Here is a 17423-nt window from a genome sequence, read left to right as displayed (position 1 = left end):
ACTTTTTACTGGCCTTCCAAATCAATCTATTGACAAACTTCGACTCATTCAGAATGCCACTACTAGACTTTTAACTCAATCCGAGATGAGAGCAAATCACTCCCATCCTAGCCACTCTGCATTGGCTTTCTGTATCTTTTAGAATTGATTTTAAAGTTCTCTTACTTATTTTAAAAAACTCTCAATAGTTTGGGACTGGAGAATATCATAATTATTTGTTTTATAATCCTGCTTGAGCAGATTTTCAGATCTTCTTCTGCCAGTCTCTTAAATTTAAACAATCTCCCTCAAAAAATAATTGGCAGGTCAGCTTTTTTTGAACTATGCTCCTGAACTGTGGAATTCAAACCCTAAAACTACAAGGGATGCAGACTCAGATGACACTTAAACACCAGCTCAAAACCTATTTAAACTTGCTTTTAACCAACATCTTTGTCCTCTATTTTCATGTTTGTACTTTTATCCCATTTTAAAGCACTTTGAACAGTGCTCTATAAGTTACTATTAAACCAAATCTGCTACCAAGTTGAATCAAAACCCAAGTACATGCCAACACTAATCAATAGTTCAGCAAATTTTTGTTTTGTTTGCGAAAGACTTGGCCATTTACTATTATATATTGTGCAAGGTGACCTTGCCCATCTACAGAAATGCTTCCTATTCATGGAGCTCCGTGCTGCTAGCAACAAGCTGGGGTGAAGTCAATGCTAATCAGGTTCACAGCCAATGATCTGTGAGAAAAACTGAAGCAGCAGGCAACACAGTCAGTTGTAAACAACAGGCTGGACAGCTGATCGGCCCAGCTGCAGAGAGAGACAGCAGCCCAATCACACTCCCTAACTTGTACCGCATGGTCTCACATGACAAAACCACATAAAAATACCCCATCATGTGTTTTGCTTCTCCCTTCTAGAAATGTACAACTTTCAGCTATCATTCTACAGGTTAGTTCTATTGTAGAGAATGTACTACTTAACATGAGAAGCAGAATTGCTGCTTTACCTCAGAGCACCAAACCAAGCCTCAATGTAACCAACAATGAGCCTTCAAGGTATTGGTCAGACTGCTCTTGGAGATTTGGGCTCCTTATCTAAAATGTACTGGCATTGGAGAAGGTCCAGAGGAGGATTAAGAGAATGACTCTGAAAATTAAAAGGAGGAGCATGTGATGGCTCAGTGCCTGTACTCACTGGAGTTTAGAAGAATGAAGGGGGAAACCTCATTGAAACATCAAATATTAAAAGGCCTGGATAGAGTGGGTATGGAGAGGATAGTGGGGGAGTGGGGGAGGGGGAAGAAAGAGTCTAGGGCAGAAGGCACAGTCTCAGAACAGGAAGACTTCCATTTAGAACAGAGATCAGAAGGACTTCCTTTACCCAGAGGTTGGTGAATCTGTAGTACCCAGTGCCACAGGATGCTGTGCAGGCCAAGTTACTATGTATATTTAAAGCAGAAATTAAAAGGTTCTTGATTAGTCAGGGCATCAAAGGTTACTGGCAGAAGGCAGGAGAATGGGATTAAGCAACTCAATAGGCCAAATGGCCTAATTCTGCTCCTATCATATCACAGCCTACACGAGAAGAGGCACAACTTTTATCTTGCTTTCTAATCTGTCACCTACATTGGTTCTATTAAAAGGCATTTTACCACCGTTTCCCTAGAACCACTTCATTCTGATGTGAACCAACATTTTAACTGGAATAAAACAAAGACCAAAAGACAATTAGAGCAGAATTAAGCCATTCAGCCCATCAAGTCTGCTCTACCATCATAGCTTATTTATTATCCCTCTCAACCCCATTCTTCTGCCTTCTCCCTGTAACCTTTGATGCCCTGACTAATCAGGAACCTATTTATTTAGAGATACAGCATGGAATAGGCCATTCTGGCCATTCGAGCCACGCCACCAGCCACTCCCAACTTAACCCTTGTCTAGTCATTGGGTATACTTAAGGCAGAGGTTGATTGATTCTTGATTGGTCAAGGCATGAAGGGTTATTGGGAGAAGGCAGAAGATTGAGGCTGAGACAGAAATGGATCCGACATTGTGACAGAACAGGTTGGCAATGCCAATTCTCCCACTAACCTTGCCCCTTTGCCAGGTTAGTCACCCCTCCTCATTCTGTCCCTGGTCTCATTTCCCCAGTAGTTCACACACTTTGCCCTCCCATTCCACAGTTCTTGGGAGTTCACCATTTACACACCCCGACAAAATGTTCCAACTTTGCATCTGAAATAATTATTTCGGTCTGGTCTTGCGACTTACAAGAGATTCTGCAGATGCTGCAAAACTGGAGCAGGCTCAGCTGATGAGGGGTCTCGGCCTGAAAAGTCAACTGTTTATTCATTTACATCGATGCTGAGCTCCTCCAGCATTTTGTTACAAATTCTTTCTTTCTTCACATCCCCATTCGGATATGTCCATACATGGCCTCCTCTACTGCCATAATGATGCTAAACTCAGGTTGGAGAAGCAACACCTCATATACCGTCTAGGTAGTCTCCAGCCCATTGGTATGAACACAGAATTCTCCAACTTCTGGTAATTCCCTCCCCCTATCCCAGTTTCACTCTGCCCCCTCCCCCAGCTGCCTATCGCCTCCCTCATGGTTCCACCTCCTTCTACTACCTATTGTGTTTTCCCCTATTCCTTCTTCACCTTTCCTGCCTATCACCTCCCTGCCTCTCCTCCCCCACCCCTTTATCTTTCCCCTTACTGGTTTTTCATCTGGAACCTACCAGCCTTCTCCTTCCCACCCTCCTCCCACCTTCTTTATAGGGCCTCTGTCCCTTCCCTCTACAGTCCTGACGAAGGGTCTCGGCCCAAAACGTTGACTGATCTTTTCCACGGATGCTGCCCGACCTGCTGGGTTCCTCCAGCGTGTTGTGAGTGTTGCTTTGACTCCAGCATCTGCAGAGTATTTTGTGTTTGTGATTGACTAGTTTAGCTGATCAAAACATTCCCTTCAGTTAACATGCTCTACTGGTTTATAACTCATAAAAGCAAGGATTCTAGACACAGGCATTCCAAACAAGTTTCATTTATTTTCACTCACCCTATGCAAGGCTGTACATGGTGACATGTGAACTTTTGATAATAAATTCACTTTTAACTTTGAATTTGTAACAAAATGCTGGAGGAGCTCTGCATCTATGTAAATGAATAAACAGTTGATTTTTCAGGCCGAGACCCCTCATCCTGCTCCAGCTTTCCAGCATCTGCAGAATCTCTTGTGTTTAATTTGTAATACTTCAGGAAAATTCAGAAGCTGATCAAAGTGTAGAGAGCGTGACATTTATAAAACACTCAAAGGACTGATGCCTTTTCACATACAGGCCATCCCCAGTTGCAGCATTGTTTCAGGGAACTGTTCAGGCTCTGCAACTGTGAACTCACTTTCAGGACTTTGCAGTTCATGTTCCACATGTTTCACTATTTATGCAATAGATAAATAAATACTCTTTGCATATTGGATGTGTGGCGGTCTTGTTGTGCTTTTAGGGATTTCTAATGTTTCTTTGTTTTCTGGCTGCCTGCAAGAAGTGAAGCTCAAGGCTGTATATGGTGTATACATTTTGATACCAAATTAGAACTTTGACAAGCCAAACTGCTCAAGTTAGAAATGAACAGGTAGTCAGAACGGATGAAGAAATTGGAAGGAAGCACATTAGAAGGGCTGCCAATTTTTCGATAGATTCATGCATGCTAGAAGAATCAAGGAAAATGCAAGATGTTGCTGATTTTGTGAATGGCGGAGCTGGCATGAGATTCCGTGTAATGACAGAGCTACTCAATTCTCTGTACTGTTCTAATTATTTGCCTTCAGTTTCACTATGACCAGATACTAACTTCTTTCTGAAAGAACCAGTTTAGAACATTGTACTTGGAGTAGTTCAAAGTTTAGCACTGTAATGTTCAATCTAACACGTCCCTCCCACATAGCCCACCATGTGCCTGTCAACTTCACCACGACCAGCTGCATAAGGAGGGTTGAACATGAACAAACTCCAAAGACTTCATCCCAGGGAGAGGGAAGACCTTTGCCTGGAAGACCATTCTAACTGACTGCATCACCATCTGGTATGGGATGCGGGAGAGGCCACTGCACAGGATCGAAACAAGCTGCAGAAAGTTGTAACGTAGCCAGCTCCATCGTGAGCACTAGCCTCAGGACATTTTCAAGGAGCAATGCTTGAGAAAGATGGCATGCATTCATCATTAAGGAACACCATCACTCAGGACCTGCCTTCTTCTCGTTGCTTCCCATACAGGTGGTGGTACAGTACAGGAACCTGAAGGCACACAAACTCAATTCAGGAACAGCTTCTTCCCCTCCACCACCAGATTTTTGAATGGACAGCGAAAACACAAACACTACCTCACTACTCCCCCCACCCTTTGTCCAACTTATTTATTTATCCTTTTAATATACACACTTGTTATTACAAATTACAGTTTTCATTATTATGCATTATAATGTTCCACTGCCACATAACAAATTTCATGACATATGCCAGTGATATTAAACCTTGATCTGAAGACGTATGACAGGCTACACCTAGGGACAATTTGAAAGACTGGCCCAGGACAGAGGACCCTGGTGAGATACTTTTGGTAGCCAATGCCACAGTAGGGGTGATGGGCTTAAGCAAGCATGTGCCTGATTAAGAGTTTCTTAAATATTTCCAATGTATCCACCTGCACCACCACCCCAGGCAACATGTTCCACCACTATTCCAAAAATCTACCTCTGATATCTCCCCGACACTTTCCTCTAAACACCTTAAAGTTAAATCTCTTCACATTAGCAAGTTAGATTTAATGTTTGATAGCTGTCAGAATAGCAATTAGGAGTAATTATTAACCTGGTTGAAAGTAAGCATGAAGTTATTCAGTCATGGCGACTTTCAGAAAAAAAAATCACTGTTAGTCTCTTGTCTGCCAATTATTAGAATTAAAATACATTTTTCTAGAATAAAGAACATCTTGTAGATACAACTTGGGGCACTACGGTCATGTAGCTGTTAGTGCGACACTATCACAGCTCAGGGTTCAATTCTATCATCATCTGTAAGGAGTTTGTACATACTCCCTGTGAACCACAGAAGCTTCCTCCCACATTCCAAAGACAACGGTCCGTAGGTTAATTGATCATTGCAAATTAGTAATCAGGTGGGTCACAAGGTAGCGCACTTGTTGGGCCGCAAGGGCCTGTTCCGCACTGTATCTCTAAATAAAAAAAGCTCGATGCTCGGTGGCGGGGAGATCATGACTGGAAAGGATGATGAAAATCGACTTCAGAACAGTGTTTCAAAGCAATCAGAAAGAGCTACTCAAAGAGAAATGGAACCATCGTATGGGCGGCCCCAGCACATCCCTAGGTGTTGACTGCTATGCATGTAGTGGTAATGTAATCATTTGACTCGAGGAAGGGGTTGTCTGCTGGTGGGTCTTCAAGAACTCTGATCCAGAATCCATTTAGTCTGGCACAATCCTGCCCCCTTTGCCACTTGCTGATCACCATGGGACGTAATCTGGGATGGCAGTGTGGATTCCCTTAATGGAGAAGGCCTGTGCGTGAATTAGTTTAATGTGGGGAGGCTGACACATGGGAAGCCACTGTGTGATCCTTGACAAATCGGGGTCAGGGTCTAGTGACGTGGAATGGAAGACAACTGGGAACTCTTTTCTGGGAAGGGTCTCCAGTCTTCACTGGAAAGAACCTGCACCCTACATTTGCTGATGTGATGCGTCATCATGTTCTGCCAGCTTGACTGTTGAGGCCTTGGTTAGATCACTCCGGCTAGAACCTCCCCCTTGCCTTTACCACCATGGGTGACCCTACCAGGAGCCAAGCTCCAGACAGCATCGCTCTCATGAACCCACAAGCCTCTCCACCACAACAAGGTGACGATCCTTGGAGAAGTATTATTAATGCAAATAATGCATTTCACTGTGTATTTTGATGTACATGTGATAAATCTGAATTGAAACCCTTTTACCAAAGAAACTAAAACATTCAATGAACAAGGATGAGTATTGAAAGGTAGCTGGAGGTTGGACCACAGAAACAATGAAGTTAGTGGCAGCACCGGGAAGGTTTCCATTTTGGGTAGCTCCTCTAACTCTGCCAGTAAAAATGGGAATATATACTCAGTAACCACTATTATTAGATACACCTGCTTGTTAATGCAAATATCTCATCAGCCAATTATGTGGCAGCAACTCAATGCATAAAAACAGACATTGCAAAGAGGTTCAGCTGTTGCTCAGAACAAACATCAGAATAGGAGAGAAATGCAATCTAAGTGACTTTGACCATGGAATGAGTGTTGGTGCCAGACGAGGTGGTTTAAATATCTCAGAATCTGCTGTGCTCGAAAACCCCAAGAAACCAGTCTCTAGAATTTACCGAGTATGGTGTGGGAAAAACAAAAAAAGGTCCAGTGAATGGCGCTTCTGTGAATGAAAATGCCTTGTTGATGAGTGGTCAGTGGATAATGGCCTAGACTGGTTCAAGCTGACAGGAAGGTGACAACTTGAAGATGGGCTACAGCAGCAGAAGACCACAGAATTCCATTCCTGTACTTACTGAATGTAGCAAGATACAATGGGAAGACAGAGAGTCACAATTAAATGAGACTTTACAGATCATATAGAAACCACAAGAGAAGGAAGCAGGCTGCCTTTCTACTAACACTGAAATACAAACCACATCAAATACCAGCACTGTTTATAGCCCTTCAATATGTCAGTTACGTTGACACCCACAACACTACATTGGAAACAGCACACAGCACAAAACCAAGGGTAGAAATACAGGAAGCTGGCTTTCTGCTCAAGAGCCAAAAGAAAAGCTTTTTCCTCAAAAATGGACATACTCATCTTTTAGAATCAAATCCAATAAACAGGTCTCTAGCTTACCCTGCCCACGCAATGCCTGAATTATCTCCACAGCCCTCAATGCCCATCCTATCCAAGTACCTGTCCAAATTCCTTTTAAAAGTTGTAAATCTGTCTTGTGTCCACCTCTCGTCTGTTCCAATTATTCACTGAAAAATATAACCCCTGATCTCAGAGTCAAAGAGAGGGCCCTTGAAATTTCTCCCCTCACCCCAAACTTGTGCCTTTCATTCAGGACCTAGGAAAAAGACTGGATGCCACAGTAGCATAGTGCTCTAACAGCTCGGTGCACCAGAGTATAGAGTTCAATTCCAACGTCATCTGTAAGGATTTTGTACCTCCTTCTTGCATGCGTGTGGGCTTCCTCTGGATGTTCCAGTTTCCTCCACATTCCAAAGGCACACAGTTAATGGATTAACTGGTCACTGTAAATTGTCCCGTGATTTGGCTCGGGAGGCAGTGGGCTGCTGGGAGGCACCGCTTGAAGGGCCAGAGGACCTGCTCTGCACTGTAACTCTAAGTCAGGGGTTCCCAACCTTTACGTCATGGACCCCTTCTATTAACAGATCATTCTTTGGATCCCAGGTTGGGGAACCCTGCTCTAAATAAATTTCTACCCTAAAAAAGATTAGATCCCATCTACTCCCCTCAGTTATAAACCTTCACAAAGGGTCAGTCCCCTCCATCTCCTCCATTACCTCACCCCAACTCTCCAGTCCAGGCAACATCCTGGTTATTAACAAGTTGATTCTACTAATTTATGAACCTATGAACACTACCTCAGCCCAAAATGTCGACTGTACTCTTTTTCCATAGCTGTTGCCTGGTCTGCTGAGTTCCTCCAGCATTGTGTGCATGTCACTATTTTACAATTTTATATTCTTATTGCAATTTAGTCATTTTTATGTCTCGCACCATACTGCTGCTGTAAAAACAAATTTCACAATGTACACCATGTCAGTGATAAACCCGATTTGGATCAGATTAGTATTGTGAAAAATGCCCTTCAATGCACAAAATTCACATTTTTTTTATTGACCTTCTGTTGGTCGAGGTCAACTGTGGACATTGTGTCCCAGCTGTCCACTTTGGTGGTGCAGTGCCTCTGTCCAACGAGACCCGCTGCACGATGAACAACTTGCTCTCTGCATTGTACTGCCCTGCATATCCCGTAGGCAGCTAGGACACAACATCCATGGCCAACCCCAACCAACGGAGGACCTCCACTGAGGAATACCAAAAAACTCTTTCCCCCAATGCTGCTCATACAGATCTATATTATCACAAGACCTAGGAGCAGATTTAGGCCATTCAGCCCATCAAGTCTGCTCCACCATTCCATCATGGCTGATTTATTATGCTCTCAACTCCAGTCTCATGTCCTCTCCTAGTAACATTTGACACCTTGACTAATCAAGAACCTATCAAGACTTACTTTACCACTGTTACCTTGATGCACTGCTGAAATAACAGCAAGTGCAGGCATGCACGGTGCAAGGCCATAACAGGCAGGATGTGAGGTCAAGGGCCCACTATCATGAAAGAGCCATTAAATTGCCCTACAACAGCAGGATACAAGCTGCCCTCAATCCTGGTGATATGCACTTTCAGGATTTTATATCTTCTGCCCAACATCTGGGGTGGGTGCAGTCTTTGACTTTGTTGGCTGCTTTACCAAGGCAGTGAGAAGTGTAGGCAGAGTCTATGGTAGGGAGCCTGGCTTCTGCAGTGTGCTCGACAACTCTCTGAAGTCTCTTGAGATCCTGGTAGAACAGCGGCCACACCAAAGTGTGATGCATCTACTTTATGATACATCAGTAGAGGGTCAAGACAATGATTCCAGGAATGAAAGGGTTAATGTGTTAGCAGTGCTTGATGGCTCTAGGCCTGTATTCGTCTGAGTTTTTTTAAAGAATGCAAAGGGACCTTATTGAAACATATTGGAAAGCCTTGATAAAGTGGATGTGGAGAGGATGTTTCCTATAGTGGGGGAGTCTAGGACCAGAGGACAGCCCCCCAGAACACAGGGACATACATTGAAACAGATGAGTTTTTTTTTTAGCTAGAGGATTGTGAATCTATGGAATTCATAGCCACATTCAACAAGTCAAGAGTATATTTAAAGTGAAGGTTGACAGGTTCTTGATTAGCAAGGGTGTCAAAGGCTAGAGGGAGAATAAAGGAGAATGGGGTTGACAGGGTTAATAAATCAGTCATGATGGAATGGTGGAGTGAAATATGATCGGCCAAATGGCCTAATTCTGCTCCTATGGCTATGGTCTTAAGGAATGGGCTACAAAGAGCAAAAGGAGACTACAGACAGTATGGGCAGGTTAAGCTAATGGACTAGAACATAGCAGGTACTATGTAGTGTGGAAAACTGAGGATTAGCTAAAGATTATCCTTGCTACACGTACATCAAAACAGTGAAATGCATTGTTTTTAAACTGCAAGGATTATGTCGAGCAGCCTGCAAGTGTTGCCACGCTTTTGGCATCATAGCATATCTACAACTTCACTATTTCTAACCCGTCGTCTCTCGAATGTGGGAGGAAGCCAGTGCACCCAGAAGAAAGCAACATACAATCTCCTAATAGGCAGAGGTGGGAACTGAACCCCGATCTTACAGCTGGTACGATAAAGCACTGTGCTAACCGCTATGCTACCGTATTGGCCACAGGCCACTTAATTTTGCATTGAGGAGATCACTCTTTCGAGAACTAAACGGTAGTCACAAATATCAGCTTGGCTATTCCAGACAGCTGAACAATTTTTTTTACCTAGAGCAAAGGGATTTTAAAAGGTTCTACCCAAGAGTGCTGCGGAGGCAGATTCAGGACAATCAGCCAATTACATAAAGGAATAGAGTTAACTGCAGTGAAATACAGATGGAAAAAATCAATCTGATATCACACATCTCAAAACCTCTATAAAGTATACTTAGCTTATAGACTCATCTCCAAGGTGGCTGGGAAGCATGGTAGTGTAGCTGTTAGCCTAACACTATTACAGCTGCAGAGTTCACTGCCCAGGATTCAGTTCCTGTCACTGTCTCGAAGGGGTTTGTATACTCTCCCCGTGACTGAGTGGGTTTCTTCTGGATGCTCCAGTTCTCCTCTGCACCCCCCCCCAACCCCCCAAAGATATACTGGCTAGAGTTGGTAAGTTGTGCACATGCTGGAAGTGTGGAGACACTGCCCAGTGCAATCCTCACTGATTTGATTTGAAGCAAATGACACATTTCACTGTATGTTTCAATATCTTTATTTGGAGTCACAGTTTATAACAGACTATTCAGCCTATTGTACCCATCCCAACGCAGAGGCACCATCTGTGCTAATCCCATTTTCAGGCCCTTGGCTTGTAATTTTTGGAATGGTTACTTTGACTGGCTTCTCTCTTATTCTAGAAATTATTTGTTCTGAGCAACTGTGGTGATCAAGCTAATTGCGAAGAGAGCGCTACCACCAATGAGATACACTGAAGACCAACACTCAATGTTTTAGGAACAGCTTCTTCCCCTCTGCCAGATTTTTGAACAGACCGTGAGCACTAACTTTTTTTAATGAAGATTTATAAATTACTATAAATGTACTTTAAAAATTATATTATATACTTCAATATACTGCTGCTGCAAAACAAATTTCACAACAATCTTACTAAAAAAGTTAATTCAAGTTAACAAATAAACTGCCATGATTTTGAGTTTGACATTGTGAATCATACCGTCACTATCCTGTCTTCCAAGTCAAAGTAATCAATAACTTCAGAACTTTTAACATCCATATTGATTAACCAGACAGTGATATACAATACTCACCGCCCGATGATGCGAGAATCGCCAGTCTCTATGGTAAGCTGAGAGCTAATAGCCTCAAAACTTGAATTTTCCAACAGCTTCATTGCAGAAGACTTGACTCAATCCAGCTATGGTCTCTGAACCAGGAACTCAAGATAGCAAAACTGTAACCAAAACAGAGGAGAAAAATGTATTTTAAAATTTACCAAAATCTCCAAGGCAAACTCTATGCACAGCACTTGAATACACTCAGTGTATTCATATGGCATACTTGCCTTTAATAGTCCGGGCATCGAGTTCAAAAGTCAGGAAGTTATGTTGCAGGTTTATAAAACTATAAGCCACATCCAGAATTTTGCATACAGTTCTGGTCACTCCATTACAGGAAGGATTGAGGCATTGGAGAGGGTGCAGAAGAGGTTTACCAGGATGCTGTCTGGCTTAGAGATTGGACAAACTTGGGTCGTTTTCTCTAGAGCGGCAGATGCTGAGGGGAGATAAGATAAAGAGGCAGATAGAATAGACCAGGGGTTTTACATTCCATGCATCAATTTTTTTTTCCCACTCGTGAGTTCAGATGCACCATACAACTCTTGTACCCCCATTCAATTCTTCTAAAAATGTTGATATAGAACTTGTGCGTGGGGAAAAAAAAAATCGCATCTGAACTCGTGCGTGAAAAAATTGACGCATGGAATGTAAAAGATTGTCCACCCCTGGAACAGACAGACACCATGTAAAACCAGAGGACATGTACTTTGAGCTGGGTGGGGGGGGGGGGCAATTTCCAAAGAAATGAGGGGCAGGGACACACCTACCTCCCTACCTGAGGTGGTGGTACAGGCAGAAACATTAGGGACTGGAGACCTTCAGATGCACACATGAACTGAGGGAAAAAGGAAGGATATGGACATTGTGTAGGCAGAAGGGTTTAGTTTGTGTATCTGATTACTAACTGGTTCAGCACAATATTGTGGGCGAAAGGGCCTTCTCTTGTGCTGTACTGGTCTACATTCGATGGGTAATGCTGTACTTGCTGGAGGGGATAAGTGAGTGGACTGAAGAGCAGTTGTAAAGACAGGCTCCTGCTGGACTCATTGTAATCTTTGCTATAACAGAGGCAGTTCTGCAAAATGTTCACATTCAAGCTAGAAATCATAAGTTACAAAATCTCAAATGCTCAACCACAGGACCTCAATGGTCCCCTGCTTCAGTCTGAATTTACTACCCAAACACCAATTTATTTAGACTAGAAAACATTAAATGTTTAGATTGAATATACTTATGCTATGTGGAGTCCTAGTGATGAGAACACCAACAAGATCTCATTCCAATCCTAAAAGGGAAATCACTTGCCCAATGTCACCTTGTCAGACTCCAGCCAGTAGAAAGTTTCACCACCCTCATCAACTCAATGTTGAAACACTTCCTCATTAATAATTACCGACAAGACTTAGTTCCTTTGTAGAAATCAGCATGAATGCTACACTACAGTACTGAGGTTTTCATGGCAAATACAAATTGCCTACAATTCTATTCCAAATTCTTTGCAATAAGGGCCAGTGTACAAATTTATCTCTACTTTAATCAACAGGCCAGATGGCCTAGCTCCTACTACTTGTGTTATTTCTGTATTTTGACCATTCATGTACAAAGCATGTTAACATAACACTGTACAGTACCAGTAATCAACAATTATGGTTCTATAAGGAGTTCGTACATTCTCACCACATCTGCATGGGTTTCCTCTGGGTTCCTCCCACACTCCAGAGACAGATTAATAAGTTGTGGCCATACTATGTTGGTGCTGGAAGCTTGGCAACACTTGTACGCTGCCCCCAGCTCATCCTCAGACTGTCCCCAACACATCTGAGGGTGCCACAGTGGCACAGCGCTTAGCACAGCGCTATTCAAGGGATCAAAGTTCAGAGTTCAATTCCAGCATCCTCCAAATCCTCCCTGTGGAATGTGTGGGTTTCCCCAGGTGCTCTGGTTTCCTCCCAGTCTAAAGACATATTGGGTAGGGTAATTAGTCATTATAATTTGCCCCATGAGTTGGTTTGGGGCTAAACTGGGGGTTGCTGTTTGAAGGGATGGAAGAGCCTACTCCATAATGCACCTATCATAAACATCCCCACACTGTTGATCATTGACACATTTCACCATACATTTTGACTGTGCGAGACAAATGAAGCTAATCCTTATCTAATCTAAACTTTCTCAGTACACCTGAATTTATTTATTTATTTTTAAACGCCACTAAACTGAACCTAGAAACCAGATCTATAGAGGTGATAAAGTTTAAGGGAATGGGGGATTCTCAAAAATCCTGTAAACAATGGATTCAGTACTGACTATGTCTGTGACTGCAGTATGTTTAATAAAGTCTCACAGCTGCTTTCCTTGGAGCAAGATAAGGGTTAAACTTCACCCAGATCCACACAAGATATCTCTGGGCTTTTGACAAAAAGCAGTACCTGATGGATATTAGACGGAACATTCCTTTCTTAATTAAAGCATAAATTTGACAGATGTTCTTATCTTTGTAACTAAGTTGTGGCTGCAGCAAATCAGGTAGGACATTCCTTTCTTTAATTAAGGTGGCTGGAGTGATTGTACTTTTGTATCAATAGTCCAATGACCTGGCCGGAATGGTTATCAAACTGATTGTTCTCTGTATCAATAGCCCATTGACTTGGCTGGAATGATTATCAAATTGATTGTTCTTTTGTATCGGTGGCCTTATAACTTCTGACAATTCTGACATCAGGCAGTGAACTTGTAGAACCGCCGGGGAGATGAGAAAGATTCTCTCCCTGATGTTGGGTCCAAGTTCACTCGCTGGCTGAGCTCGAAGAAACAAACGGGTGAAAAGATAAGTAACGATCTTTTTGTGCTGTCATTATTTGATCTAGCGAAGTTACGTTTACAGAGGCAGCACCTCCACCACTGGTGAAGGTGAGGAGACAAGATATAAACCCCACCCCCACTGTCACTGCCCCTCCCTCACAGCCCTGACTGCCATGAAAGATTAAACAGCCGTGGGAGAATCCTCCAGCTGTCAGTGGCAAAACAGATCTCAGTTTTGAATTAAAAATGTAATCTTTCCTCTGGTTACTGACCTTGTCCAGCACAAAGCTGTTTCTGGCTGTTGTCAAATTCATATGCCAGTTATTCTCACTTCACTCTGAAACACCCACTCAATGAATTTTCCCTAATTAGGCTCAGTGGTCTAGGTGGACCTTTAGTAAGGGTTTAGCACAAATGCCTCCCCCCACACACACTTGGTCTAGTAAGATTAACAGGTTCAAAAGTCCAAAAAGTTTAAAGTAAATTTATTATCAAAGTCCATTTATGTCATCATGTACAAACGGGAGATTCATTTTCTTGCAGGCATTCACAGCAAGTACAAAGAAACACAATAGAATCGATGAAAGACCGCACACAACCAGGACAAACCTCACCTGGTCCCTTAATATCACCCCCGATCAAGGCACAGCAGCACTTCCACTTGCCAAGGAGACTGAGGCACGCGATGCTCCCCCGCCTCCATCTCAACTGCATTCTGCAGGAGCTCCATTAAGAGCGTTCTGACAAGCTGCATCTCCATCTGGTGTGGGAGCAGTCGAGCATCGGACAGAAAGGCCTGTGAGAACAGCTGAGAGGAGCACAGGGGTCTCCCTACCATCCACCAGGGATATTAATCAGGAGCGCTGTGTACACAAGGCCTTGGTATTATCAATTATTCCACCCATCCATCCAGCATCCTCTTTGACTTTCTACCATCAGCAGGAGACTGATGCATAAAAACAAGAACAGTCAGGATGGGGAACAGTTTCTTCCCCCAGGCCATTAGACTTCTGAACTCCCTGCTGCATTGCATTTGAAGTGTCACTGGTTAATCTGTTCTGTACCTTATAATATTTAATTTATGCCTTTTTTTAAAAAAAAACAACTTCTGTGTAATCCATCTGTAGATTTCATCCTTTCACAAGTTTTGTTTTATGAGCAGATGAGACCAATGGAAGGTCCAACGGTCAAGAAGCTGGTCTCTGCAAGCGTCGTGGAACGCGTAGAGCATGACAAGACACAGAAGATGTCCTGGTCATCCACTATGCCCAGTCCCATCTCCAGCCGTCTCGACTCTGTCTTGCCACTGGATCCAGATGGGAATTGGGAAGAGAGTGAGGCTGACGCTGCGCAACTCTCCCTCACTTAAATCCAAATCATGCGCTAGTCTCAACACCATCATATCCCGGCTGGTGGCGCAGTGACATCAGCGCCAGACTCCGGAGCAAAGGTTCCCAAGCTCGAATCCAGTCAGACTGCTCCCAGGCACGCTTTCCATCCATGCTGGGTTGAGTGTCAAAGTCTTCATCGATGACGATGGACGAACCTTAATGTTTTATGTGTACTATGGTGCTTTACACCCTGGTGTGGAGAAAATTAGTCTTGTTTGACAGTATACATGTATACAGTTAATGACAATAAACGACTTTTTAAAAAAATTTTACAAATTCAGCATTCTGGCCTCTTCTCACCTGCCAATCACCTCCTCCAATGCCCCTCCTTCCCTTTCTCCAATGGTCCACTCTCCTATCAGATTTCTCCTCCTTCAACCCTTTTCTTTTTGCACCTATCACCTCCCTTATCCCACCCAGCTTTACACATCACCTTCTGGAGCAGGGTCCCAACCTTTATGCTATGGACCTCTACCATTAATTGAGGGGTCCATGGTTCCCAGAGGTTAGGAGCTCCCGTTCCAACCCGTCCTGCTTCCTTCCCTCCCCCCACCTTTTTATTCTGTCTTCCCCCTTATTTTCCAGTCCTGAAGTGTCTTCCCTCAAAACACTGACTGTTTACTCATTTCATAAATGCTGCCTGACCTGCCAAAATCCTCCAGCATTCCGCATTCTCCTCAAGAACCAAAGCTGTGCCGAGGTACTGATCATGAGCAGTAACAATAGCTGCAGGTGTCAAACTGAACACAGGCAAATTTACAATCCCAGTACAATTTCATAAATTCCAATCAACACCAAAACGGTCTAGCTTTGAAGGTTTTCCACAGCACTGCCCTCTGAGGAAGAACAAATTAGGCCAAGCCAGCATCCTATGCACCATCATTCTGCAAGTCATGCCATTCAGGGACTTGGGCTACATGATGTTTTTGTGACTGCATGTTTTCTATGTTCACCATATGTGCTGTTGGTAATGTGTTTCACACCTTGGCCTAAGAGGAATGCTCTTTCACTTGGCTATATTCACTCATTCATATTCAATGAGGGCAGAATGGAAATGGAGAAGAAAGGGCACTCCTTCCCTACCCTAGCCTGCAGGTCACCCTTGGGCAAGGTGTGGCACTGGCCCAGCGCACTGACCAGGGTCACATGAAGCCATGGGAGCAGCTGATGCACCCACTAACACCAGACAATCTCTGAAGTGTATTGATAATGGCTGGGACCACTTGTCTTGTGAAAACACTGCCCAGAGTGCAATGGTAAACCACTTCTTTAGAAACATCTGCCAAAAAAAAAAATTATCCTTTAAATAACGGAATTGATGGCTTTCTGGCAAAGTTTGTGGATGATACAAAGATAGGTGGAGGGGTAGGTACTGCTGAGGAAGCAATGTAATTCAACAGGACTTGGACAAACTGGAAGACTGGGCAAAAAAAAAAATGGCAGATGGAATAGTGTTGGGAAAACATATGGGAATGTATTTTGGTAAAAGGAACAATAGTGTGGACTATTATCTAAATGGGGAAGGTGGTTCAAACAGAGGTGCAGAGGGACTTAAGAGTTCTCATGCAAGACTTCCAGAAGGTTAATTTACAGGTCAAGTCTGTAGTAAAGGTGGCAAATGCAATACTGGCATTTATTTCAAGGGGAATAGAATATAAAAGCAAAGAGATAATGCTAAGCCTTTATAAGACACTAGTCAGGCCACACTTGGAGTACTGTCAACAGTTTTGGGCTCCATATCTCAAAGGATGTGTTGACATTGGAGAGGGTCCAGAGTAGGTTCATGAGGACTATTTCAGGAATGAAGGGGTTAACATCTGAGGAGCATTTGGCAGCTTTGGGCCTGTACTCACTGGAATTTAAAAGAATGTGGGGGGGGGGCAGGGATCTCATCAATTGAGGGGCCCTTTAGAACAGAGATAAGGAGGATTTTATTAGCCAGAGAGAGTAATGAATCTGTGGATACCCTGCCATAGACTGCAGTAGAGGCCAAGTCCACGGGCATATTTAAAGTAGAAGTTGATAGTCTCCTGATTGGTCAGGGTATCAAAGGATATGGTGAGAAGGCAGGTGTATGGAATTGATTGGGATCTGGGATCAGCCATGATGGAATGGCAGAGCAGTTTCAGTAGGCTGAATGGCCTCATTCCACTCCTTTGTCTTATGGAGATAGAAAGACCATGATCACCCACGTCATACAACACAGCACATGATGATCCAGTATATGTTCATCATGTTCATTCAGCTATGGTTGAATGATAATTATACTGGAACATATTGGTCACTTCTCTGGACAAACTCGACCAAACTAGAGACACTGTTTCCCATGTATAAAGCCATACTGACCAGCTCCAATCAGACTTTGCTCTTCCAAAGTACATCCTGTCTTTGATTGCCCTCCAGTAACTTACCAGCATGAACTCACCAGCCTAGAGCTCCTAGGTTTACCCCCAGCCTTTCTTAACAGCCAGTCACCCAG

General features: G+C 43.3%; 1 protein-coding gene across 1 annotated transcript in view; it reads right to left on the bottom strand.

Annotated features, from left to right (window-relative positions):
* LOC140195630 (repressor of RNA polymerase III transcription MAF1 homolog) overlaps positions 1-17423 on the bottom strand; it is a 54768-nt gene that overhangs the window by 28444 nt on the left and 8901 nt on the right. The window contains exon 2 of the mRNA XM_072254302.1: positions 10725-10867. Within this exon, the coding sequence (XP_072110403.1) occupies positions 10725-10807 (83 nt within the window). The 5' untranslated portion in view covers positions 10808-10867. The remainder of the gene's footprint in view (positions 1-10724; positions 10868-17423) is intronic.

This window comes from Mobula birostris, chromosome 3 (genome assembly GCF_030028105.1).
Source record: "Mobula birostris isolate sMobBir1 chromosome 3, sMobBir1.hap1, whole genome shotgun sequence".
In the NCBI taxonomy this organism is placed as follows: Eukaryota; Metazoa; Chordata; class Chondrichthyes; order Myliobatiformes; family Myliobatidae; genus Mobula; species Mobula birostris.
The sequence above is the reverse complement of the archived record's forward strand: the minus strand, read 5'-3'. Positions and strand labels throughout refer to the sequence as shown.